Source organism: Schistocerca piceifrons, chromosome 2 (genome assembly GCF_021461385.2).
Source record: "Schistocerca piceifrons isolate TAMUIC-IGC-003096 chromosome 2, iqSchPice1.1, whole genome shotgun sequence".
NCBI classification, from domain to species: Eukaryota; Metazoa; Arthropoda; class Insecta; order Orthoptera; family Acrididae; genus Schistocerca; species Schistocerca piceifrons.
The window spans coordinates 753,692,473-753,704,495 of NC_060139.1; the positions used below are offsets into that span (position 1 = coordinate 753,692,473).

Consider the following 12,023-nt stretch of genomic DNA (forward strand, 5'->3'; position numbering starts at 1 on the left):
AAAGAATTTTGTCCTGCGTACTTTACTAACAGATCAATCCATATCAATGCCTTGGTGTGTGTGTGTGTGTGTGTGTGTGTGTGTGTGTGTGTGTCAGTGAGAGAGAGACTTCAGGTTCAGTTACTATATTTTCTTAAATTTTCAAAATATGCACAGATAATCCACAAATCCACATCAGGTAACTGAGAGTTCATTTTACTTAAAATTGTATCCTTATCTTTCCAACAATGAAATGGGCTAAAACTGTGGAAGAAACAATTACTGTTGTTAATAAAGTATTTTATTGCACTCACTGTAATGTTCATTTTAATTGCTATCCAATACAAGTAATTTAAAAAAATAAAGCACTGTTTATTAAATATATTAAAGTATTTATGAAAAATTAAAGTGAATGAAACTTTATGGCACTAATTGGAATTATATTCCAGTAAAGCAGATTGCACATATGCAGGAAGAATAGCACAGCACACCTCAGTGTTTAAATTTACACACAAAATTCTTCGTATGGAGCTAAATCTCCACTGTGAATTACTATGACCTCATCACCAACTGTGCTTTCAATAGCTAAGTTGTTGCTTTTAATCCCACAGAAACTGAAATAAAAAGGGTGCCTATTAATTTCTGCATTATGTTAAGAAATATGTAAGTAATACTTCATTTTCTTCCCCTTACCTAGAAACAATGTCAGTTGTCCCACTACTTTTTTCACGGTTTTCTTCCTTAATGCATTCTATCTTCATGGCACACTCTGTGGATTTAATGATTTTCAAACCATCTGTTACTAAGATTGCATCATCTGATATCTGAAAGACACAAATGTAAATCATGTAAATACTCTCCTTATGGTACATTTTTTCCTTTATATCTAATAATTACACACACATTCTTTTAAGTAAGAAACAACCTACATGTTTTTAGACATTTGTTCTGGAATTTAGCTATGCATTGACTTACTAGAAGTTAATCTATTTTGATTTGAATATTTTTGTTCTATTGCAGGAAGCTAGGAACAGCACCCTGTCTTGAGGTGCAACATCTCCTTCTATAATACCCTCCATCTGTTCAGATTCCACTAGTCCTTAAACCCCACCAACATAGTGCTGCAAAACCATATTAATTAAGCCAAAACTTCCTTGCAATATCTTCTTTCCATCCATAAGATTCTCCTGCTATGCAATACCAAATTCCTGAAACTCATAACACACACTGAAACTCTTTACCCCGAGGAATTAGAGCAACAAGCACACCATCACCTCAAATAACTCTCCACCCTGCTCACTTCCTCCTCCTGCCTTTGAGAACCACTGTACACCACCCCTACAACAACCTCCAAACCTCCCCCACGTCGTCTCACAGCTGAAAAACCCTGTCTTGCAGATCTACTACATTTACCCTACTATCCAAAACTCCCTCACAGCACCCCACAGAATCTAGAACTTAAAGGGACTCTAAACACAGTCATGAACCTTTCCTCCAAAAGCCTTAGCACTGGACATATAACAATCCTTTCCAAAGGCCTCACCTTTTGCCCCATTCCCAAATTCAGCCACCCAGGATTAATGTTGAACCCTGCCTGACTCAGTACACCATTCTTCCATCCCACTGTGATCAACCCCCACTGCCCCTAAATCATCCCCTGTTAACTTTCCAGAATTTCTTAACCTTGAACCTTGCCTCTCTGTCGTTCCCCAAAATACCTCAACATGCAAACTAACTTTACATCCACTTTTTATCCACAATCCACCACCTAGAAACTGATCCTGACCTTTTAATCATATCTGCGGACAAAGGTTCCACCACTGTTCTTTTGAACTGCAAAAGTTACCTGGCAGAAGGACTCTGCCAGCTGTCAGATACATACACCTACAAACCTTGCCACAGTGACCCCGTTTGAGAAATCCAGCAGGATCTCCAGTGTCTCCTCAATCCTTAGGAGCTCTCCCCAGAGTCCAGCTCTCTGCTCACTCCTACCACTCCCACACTCCTACCTCCTACATGCTTCCTAAAGTCCATAAACCCAACCACCCAGGACGTCCCATTGTGACCAGTCACTGTGCCCCCACTGGGAGAATCTCTGCTCTTGTAGACCTACACCGTCAGCCTTTTACCTGGAACCTATCCTCCTATATAAAAAATACCAACCATTTTCTCCACCGACTCTCCACAGTTCCTGTTCCTTTATCACATTGTACACTGCTCGTCACTTTTGATGCCACCTCCCTTTATGCTAACATTCCTAATGCCCATGGCCTTATCACTTTTGAACACCATCTTTCCAAACGTACAATGGAATGCAAACCAACAATCTACTTCCTAGTCACCATGACCAGCTACATCTTCACCCACAATTACATCTCCTTTGAAGGCATTACCTACGAACATATCCTATGTCAACACATTCATGGGCCTACTAAATGAATCCTTCCTAAACACCCACAATCCTAAACTCTTCACTTGGTTCAGATTCACTGATGATATCTTTGTGATCTTGATCAAGAGTGAGGATATCCTATCCACATTCCTCCAGAGCCTCAAAATCTTCTCCCCCATTCGCTTCACTTGGTCATACTCAACCCAACAAGCCACCTTCCTAGATGTTGAACTCCACCTCAAAGATGGCTACAATAGTATCTCTGTCCACATGAAACCTACTACCTGCCAGCAATATCTCCAATTCGACAGCTGCCACCTGTTCCATACCAAGAACTTCCTTCCAAACGGCCTAGCTACCCGTAGCCGTTGCATCAGCAGTGACAAGCGATTCCTACTGAAATATACTGAGGGTCTCACTGAAGCCTTTACAGACCCTACTTATGCTCCCAACCTTGTACAAAAACAAATCTCCTATGCCTCATCTTTCCAGTCACCTCTCACCTCCCAGTCTCACCGTCCGGCCACAGAGGAGCATTTCCCTCCTAACTCAGTATCACCCAGGACTGTAGCAACTGAATTATATTCTCTGCCAGGGTTCTGACTACCTCTCGTCATGCCCTAAAATGAGAAATATCTTGCCCACTATCCCTCCTACCCTTCCCACAGTGGTGTTCTGCGGCCCGCCGAACCTATGCAATATACTGGTCCATTCCTATACAACCCTTGCTCCCAACCCCTTACCTCATTGGTCATATCCCTATAGTAGACCTAGATGCAAAACTTGTCCCATACATCCTCCCACCACCACCTACTCCAATCCGGTCACAAACATCACCTATCCCATAAAAGGCAGGGCTACCTGTGAAACCAGTTGTGAGCTACAAGTTCAGCTCCAACCACTGTGCTACTTTCTATTTGGGCATGACAACCAACAAGCTGTCTGTCCACATGAACAGCCACCGACAAACTACGGCCAAGAAACAACTGGACCACCCTGTTGCTGAGCATGCTGCCCAACACAACATTCTTCATTTCAATGACAGCTTCACAACCTGTGCAATATGGATCCTTCCCACCAACACCAGCTTTTCTGAATTGTACAGGTGAGAACTCTCCCTACAATATATCCTACGTTCCCATAACCCTCCTGGCCTCAACCTTTGTTAGTAATTGTCCTCACCCATTTAACCTCTTCCCTGTTCCCATTCCAGCACTACACAGCCCTCTATCCCACCAACACACACAGTCTTTCTACTTCTCTCTTTTTCGCCATCTCCCCCTCTTTCCCCCGACCTCCGTCTAACCTCCCAACTGCACCTAGCTGCTCTACCCTCTCTCCACCTTGTCCCTGCATGTTCCCCAGCAGGACTTCACCACTACCTTGCTACCCCTCCCCTTCCCCGCCCCTTCCTTACCCCCACCCAGCTGTCTCTCCCATCATGCACTGGTGCTGCCACTCATAGTCTGGCTTCAGTTGCCAGAGACTGTGGTCATGTATGTGTGCAACTTGTATCTGTGTGTGTGTGTGTGTGTGTGTGTGTGTGTGTGTGTGTGTGTGTGTGTGTGTGTGTGTGTGTGTCAAAAGCTTATCGTGTGACAGTCTTTTTGTTGTGCCTATCTGCAACTCAGCATCTCTGCTATATGGTGAGTGCAATTATCCTTTTCATAATTTTGTTAAATTCCAGCCTGGATTTTCCACTCTTCAATTTATTTGTTGTTTGTAAATAATTAGAAAAATGCTCTCAATTTCCCCTTTTTGAAAACTGGTTTTGTTCATTTGCGATATAATTTTATTGTGTAGCAAAATACAACTTACTCAACAGATCTAATACAATCAACAATAGTAAGTTTTCCCTGAATTTCAAATACGCAAATACAAAGCAATTTTCTTCTTTTTCCTTAAAATTAACAGAAGTTTGTCTTGTTCTGCTACGTGATATCATCTACACTACCAAATAAAACCTTTTCAAAATTATTGCATGAATAGAAATTACCTCTCATCTATGTTGTTACACAAAACACTCAAGGAACTGAATGATAATTATGCAAAAGAATGAGCATTTGCAACATCTCTTAAGTATTTCAAACACAAAATATATTAAAAATGTAGTTTTACCTGTATTCCAACAGAACAAGAAGAAATTTCACTAGATGCAATATGCACAACTGCACCTGGACATATAATTAAAGCAGTTCCAAGATTTGAAAAAACAGAGCTGTCAATTTCAACATGAGCTCCTTGTAAAACTATGATGGCTGGAGAGTTAAATGACCACTTTGTCCCAAAGAAATGACAGTTACGAATTTTTAGAAATCCACTTCTAATAATGACAGATGCTGTGTTGTTTTCACAGCTTATGATTAGGTCCTCCAATGCAAAGTTGCCCCCTGGGCAGTCTAAGATGCAGGATCCTTCAGTAACTAATGTGCTGCTAAGAGGATGACCAGCAAAACCTGAAATTTATTCACAGAGAAATATATGAATATTAATTATTGATTATAAAAGGTGACTAATGTATAAATTTACAATAAACAGATTGAGTCTTTTCCACTGAAAATCTCAACTCAGGTAATTGAGTAATTTTACAAACAAAACGATTGCTCACAAAGAATAACATTCCAATGATATGAGATAAATCAGTCAACAACTACTTTTATTATTATTTGGACAATAATGTGATTTTAGAAATCCTGACAGCTCCCATAAGTGGGTCTTATCATCATCATCATCATCATCATCTTCATTTTATTACAATTTTTTCTCACATGGTTCCAGTGCATGGCTTCAGATGACACTTACTGCCCAAACTGATTTGTAAAAGTTTCTAAAACCCAGTGTTCTGATTACACACACACACACACACACACACACACACACACACACACACACACATACACACAGGGTGTTACAAAAAGGTATGGCCAAACTTTCAGGAAACATTCCTCACACACAAATAAAGAAAAGATGTTATGTGGACATGTGTCCGGAAACGCTTAATTTCCATGTTAGAGCTCATTTTAGTTTCATCATTATGTACTGTACTTCCTCGATTCACCGCCAATTGCCCAATTGAAGGAAGATAATGTCGACTTTGATGCTTGTGTTGACATGCGACTCTTTGTTCTACAGTACTAGCATCAAGCACATCAGTACGTAGCATCAACAGGTTAGTGTTCCTCATGAACGTGGTTTTGCAGTCAGTGCAATGTTTACAAATGCGGAGTTGGCAGATGCCCATTTGATGTATGAATTAGCACGGGGCAATAGCCGTGGCGCGGTACATTTGTATCGAGACAGATTTACAGAATGAAGGTGTCTCTACAGGAAGACGTTCGAAGCAATTGATGGGCGTCTTAGGGATCACGGAACATTCCAGCCTATGACTCGCGACTGGGAAGACCTAGAACGACGAGGACACCTACAATGGACGAGGCAATTCTTTGTGCAGTTGACGATAACCCTAATGTCAGCGTCAGAGAAGTTGCTACTGTACAAGGTAATGTTGACCACGTCACTGTATGGAGAGTGCTACAGGAGAACCAGTTGTTTCCGTACCATGTACAGCGTGTGCAGGCACTATCAGCAGCTGATTGGCCTCCACGGGTACACGTCTGTGAATGGTTCATCCAACAATGTGTCAATCCTCTGGACATTAGGAATGGGATTACCTTGGCAAACTTTGTATGTGGTGTTGTCTGAAAGCTGACGCAGTCCCTCAGCCACATACTCCCGACGATCAAGTACCACGGTAGTGGAACCCTTGTCCGCCGGAAGAATGACGATGAATCGGTCAGCCTTCAGATCACGGATAGCCTGGGCTTCAGCAGTGGTGATGTTGGGAGTAGGATTAAGGTTTTTTAAGAAGGATTGAGAGGCAAGGCTGGGAGTCAGAAATTCCTGGAAGGTTTGGAGAGGGTGATTTTGAGGAAGAGGAGAGGGACTGCGTCAGCTTTCAGACAACACCATATACAAAGTTTGCCAAGGTAATCCCATTCCTGACGTCCAGGCGGAGCTTCAAGGAACCCTCAGAACCTTAGGGCCCCTACAAAACCTTTCACCTGACTCCATCAACTTCCTGACCCACCGATACCCCACACCCCTACCTTCTACCTTCTTCCTAAAATTCACAAACCCAATCATCCCGGCCGCCCCATTGTAGCTGGTTACCAAGCCCCCACAGAACGTATCTCTGCCTACGTAGATCAACACCTTCAACCCATTACATGCAGTGTCCCATCCTTCATCAAAGACACCAACCACTTTCTCGAACGCCTGGAATCCTTACCCAATCTGTTACCCCCGGAAACCATCCTTGTAACCATTGATGCCACTTCCTTATACACAAATATTCCGCACATCCAGGGCCTCGCTGCGATGGAGCTCTTCCTTTCACGCCGATCACCTGCCACCCTATCTAAAACCTCTTTCCTCATTACCTTAGGCAGCTTCATCCTAACTCACAACTTTTTCACTTTAGAAGGCCAGACATACCAACAATTAAAGGGAACAGCCATGGGTACCAGGATGGCCCCTCGTACGCCAACCTATTCATGGGTCGCTTAGAGGAAACCTTCTTGGTTACCCAGGCCTGCCAACCCAAAGTTTTGTACAGATTTATTGATGACATCTCCATGATCTGGACTCACAGTGAAGAAGAACTCCAGAATTTCCTCTCCAACCTCAACTCCTTTGGTTCCATCAGGTTCACCTGGTCCTACTCCAAATCCCATGCCACTTTCCTTGACGTTGACCTCCATCTGTCCAATGGCCAGCTTCACACGTCCGTCCACATCAAACCCACCAACAAGCAAAAGTACCTCCATTATGACAGCTGCCACCCATTCCACATCAAACGGTCCCTTCCCTACAGCCTAGGTCTTCGTGGCAAACGAATCTGCTCCAGTCCGGAATCCCTGAACCATTACACCAACAACCTGATAACAGCTTTCGCATCCCGCAACTACCCTCCCGACCTGGTACAGAAGCAAATAACCAGAGCCACTTCCTCATCCCCTCAAACCCAGAACCTCCCACAGAAGAACCACAAAAGTGCCCCACTTGTGACAGGATACTTTCCGGGACTGGATCAGACTCTGAATGTGGCTCTCCAGCAGGGATACGACTTCCTCAAATCCTGCCCTGAAATGAGATCCATCCTTCATGAAATCCTCCCCACTCCACCAAGAGTGTCTTTCCGCCATCCACCTAACCTTCGTAACCTCTTAGTTCATCCATATGAAATCCCCAAACCACCTTCTCTACCCTCTGGCTCCTACCCTTGTAACCGCCCCCGGTGTAAAACCTGTCCCATGTACCCTCCCACCACCACCTACTCCAGTCCTGTAACCCGGAAGGTGTACACGATCAAAGGCAGAGGCACGTGTGAAAGCACCCACGTGATTTACCAACTGACCTGCCTACACTGTGACGCATTTTATGTGGCAATGACCAGCAACAAACTGTCCATTCGCATGAATGGACACAGGCAGACAGTGTTTGTTGGTAATGAGGATCACCCTGTGGCTAAACATGCCTTGGTGCACGGCCAGCACATTTTGGCACAGTGTTACACCGTCCGGGTTATCTGGATACTTCCCACTAACACCAACCTATCCAAACTCCGGAGATGGGAACTTGCCCTTCAATATATCCTCTCTTCCCGTTATCCACCAGGCCTCAATCTCCGCTAATTTCAAGTTGCCGCCACTCATACCTCACCAGTCATTCAACAACATCTTTGCCTCTGCACTTCCGCCTCGACTGAGATCTCTGCCCAAACTCTTTGCCTTTGAATATGTCTGCTTGTGTTTGTATACGTGTGGATGGATATGTGTGTGTGTGCGCGAGTGTATACCCGTCCTTTTTTCCCCCTAAGGTGAGTCTTTCCGCTCCCGGGATTGGAATGACTCCTTACCCTCTCCCTTAAAACCCACATCCTTTCGTCTGCCAGCGCTTTCTTTTGTTAAGTAACATCATCTTTGTTTTATATATATATATATATATATATATATATATATATATATATATATATATATATATATATATATACATATATATATATATATATTTTTTTTCAATCTGTATTAGTGGAACTAGTTTCAAAGTTTATACGAAACTAGTCAACTGACATTTGGAATCCTTAATTAAGAAGCTTCTATCAAATACTGAAGATAAGGAAACTATTTTCTGTCACATATAAAATTAGTGCTCATCAGTTATCTGATTACCTTCTATCACTAATATTGTCATCTCAAACCTCTTGAGCTCTCTCAAAGATGTCTCTGTCACAACTACATACTTTCTTCTGCAATTATCATTTGAGGATTATGATCAAGACTCCATATTTCATCACTTTCATTCCTATTAATAACTATTTCATCACTAGAATGTGGAAGTAAGTATGGAAGATTAGAGTTTAGCAATCCCATTGCCAATGAGGTCATTATAAATGGAGCACAAGCTTGGTTTGGGAAAAGATCACAAGGGAAACTGCCTATGTCTTTTTCAAGGGACCCCTCCTGGAATTTGCTTTAAGCAATTTAGGAAAGCACAAAAAACTAAATGGTCTTGACTTGACTTGAATTGACATCATCTCATTGCACCATTTCACTTAATATGACATGTTGAAGATACAGTAGTCCCTTACTGACCACTTACAAACCATTTCTCTGGTGTTTCCAAATTGTCTGACTCTGATTTTGAAATTTTAATGATAATATATTTACATCAATATACAATATATAATTTATGATTTTATTTTAGGGCATTACTATCTTTACAGTTAAGATGTTCCATGATGTCTTAGTCAACACTATACACATTCCATTAAGAAACAGTAGAGGTAATTCCTCTGATGGCATAGTGATAACATCTTATTAAACAGCCACTCTGTCAAGCTGTAACTATCTTGACGCATATCCTAAAAAAGAAATTCATACTTATTAATATTCTTCCCATTACAGCAAAAGGAGAGCATTTGCACACAATATATTCACAGCTGACCAAGCAGTCTTCTGCATGTGCTTCGAGCATTGAACTGCTGTGTACAGGCTGCCTGGATTGCAACCAGATTGTGAGCTTTCATTGTCTGCTTGATATTAATAACCACCACAAGAGGTCTTTGAAACTGTAATCTATATTTCCTGAAAACAAAAACGTATGTAACTGTTCTCATTTGTACACTTATCTGATGCACCTACTTTTCTTGATCATTCGCTACTCCTAACCATTCACAAATGAGAGCACTTGCACTATATATTAACTCATGTTTAGGCACGTTTCAGAATGATATTTGGTAAAAATGAAGTCTACAGTCAACTGTCCATATTGACAAAAATATATCATCCTGCTGAAGAGCTTGTTCTGCAACTTTAACGGGGAGTTTGGCATTTGTCTTACCACACTAATTACTTCTATTAGTATTATTTCACATCAATATAATAGAGGGAAACATTCCAGTCGGGAAAAATATATTTAAAAACAAAGATGATGTGACTTACCATACGAAAGCGCTGGCAGGTCGATAGAAACACAAACAGACACATACATACACCCAAAATTCAAGCTTTCGCAACAAACTGTTGCCTCATCAGGAAAGAGGGAAGGAGAGGGAAAGACGAAAGGAAGTGGGTTTTAAGGGACAGGGTAAGGAGTCATTCCAATCCCGGGAGCGGAAAGACTTACCTTAGGGGGGAAAAAAGGACGGGTATACACTCGCACACACACTCATATCCATCCACACATATACAGACACAAGCAGATAAGATGTCTGCTTGTGTCTGTATATGTGTGGATGGATATGTGTGTGTGTGCGCGAGTGTATACCCGTCCTTTTTTCCCCCTAAGGTAAGTCTTTCCGCTCCCGGGATTGGAATGACTCCTTACCCTCTCCCTTAAAACCCACTTCCTTTCGTCTTTCCCTCTTTACTGATGAGGCAACAGTTTGTTGCGAAAGCTTGAATTGTGTGTGTATGTATGTGTCTGTTTGTGTTTCTATCGACCTGCCAGCACTTTCGTATGATAAGTCACATCATCTTTGTTTTTAAGTATTATTTCACAACTTTACAAGCAATAGTCACACCACAGAATACTGTTGTTGTACTCACGTTTATGTCTTGGACTCTTTCTTCCACATAATTTTAAACTCTGTCCCCCCCCCCCCCCCCCAACTACCTTTTGCTATTACAATTGTCATTTTTACTCCCACCCTTTTCTTCTCTCAGAATTTTCTCTCTACTTTTACGTATTATGTTACATTTTCTCTTTCCTCCACTGTTTAGTCTCTCTTTTTCCATCTTTCTTGTTTGCTTATATACATCTTTCAATTGCCAACCTCTATCCGGTTGACTGTCTCTCATTATTCCTGGTTCTTCAAAAACACTTCCACAAACCTTGGTAACAGGTTCCACACACCAAAACAAGAAAAATTTTAATATAAATGTATGCCCAAAAATCCTCAGTTTCAGTGGCAGCTCATGGTCACTTTCATTGGTGGGACCCAGATAAAAAGTTAGTAAACTTTATGACAGAACTGTTCTGAAATGTTCATTATATAACCTTCATTTATGTCATACTGCTTAAACATGTTCTAATGGTAGTGAATGTGCCGTTATAAATATAATCCATGAAATACTGTAGCCAATAATAAAATTTATTGACTAACTGTTGGTGTTTGGAGCGGTCTGGATTTAAACCGAAGTTCACCAGCTCTCCTTCCGTTGGTGTTTATACTTATTCTAGTTGAGTTTCTGTAGTCTCTTTGTGGTGTAAAAGGAAAAATGATGCAACTGTGGGAGGAAGCATGTAACTCCTTTCCCACTGGGAGTACACAAGGGAGCAAATGTAGGGATCATCGTGGTTTTTATCTTACGGCCAAAGGTAAAAACTCTGGAATAAACCTTGGCTAGGAGTGGTTTCACACATATTTTACCCAACTAGCACATTGAGTAATGAGGTCCCTATCCTGGCAGGTTACTTATACAGTAGTTATTCACGCCTGTTCTTTTGACTGACAAACATATCAATTACTCTCTTGCTGAAGTTTGGAATTTCACCGATTTCCTCCTTCTGAATGACACAAACAGCCACTGAGTTCAGCCTTTGCTGACTCATACTGCTCCTGAGGAAGGTTTTAATACTTTTTAAAGTGCTGAAACTGCACTCTGCTTCTGTTGTTGAAACATATGTAATTAATAAAATTTGCAATGCTTTGTGCACTCCAGTGAGTGCTTCTTCAAAGGAATGTTCCACAAGACAGGTGAACAGCTCACAAACCGATGTAATGCCTTCAAACGTATCATTGCAATACATAACTGACAGTTTATTTTTCAATTTCTCATGGCGAACAAAGGGACAGTAACTTGATGAAAAAGTATTGGCAACAGTGGCTGGGAAATGTTCTTTGAACAGATCAATAATTTTGCAGCTGCTGAAAATATAAGAGTTTTGTAACCCTCCTTTCTGTTGGTTGGTAACAATTTCAAACACTTCTTTGGCATCTGCTATCAAAATAGGTTCAGTGCTACATCTGGAACATTTTCTTCAAGGAGCAAAACATTCATTTTCAGAAACTTGATACCTTTCAATGTTCTCTCATATTTCAGAGAAAGCTGACTCAAAATGACATAATGCATTGGCTATAGCAATAGTG

The 12,023-nt window shown here is 41.5% G+C and overlaps 1 protein-coding gene across 1 annotated transcript in view; it reads right to left on the reverse strand.

The window, feature by feature from the left end:
* Positions 1–350: 350 nt before the first annotated feature.
* LOC124777530 (protein nessun dorma-like) overlaps positions 351–12,023 on the reverse strand; it is a 196,635-nt gene continuing 184,962 nt past the window's right edge. The window contains exons 7-9 of the mRNA XM_047252978.1: positions 4,490–4,827; positions 673–803; positions 351–593 (exon numbers count right to left, since the gene is read on the reverse strand). Coding sequence (XP_047108934.1) covers positions 485–593; positions 673–803; positions 4,490–4,827 — 578 coding nt within the window. The 3' untranslated portion in view covers positions 351–484. The remainder of the gene's footprint in view (positions 594–672; positions 804–4,489; positions 4,828–12,023) is intronic.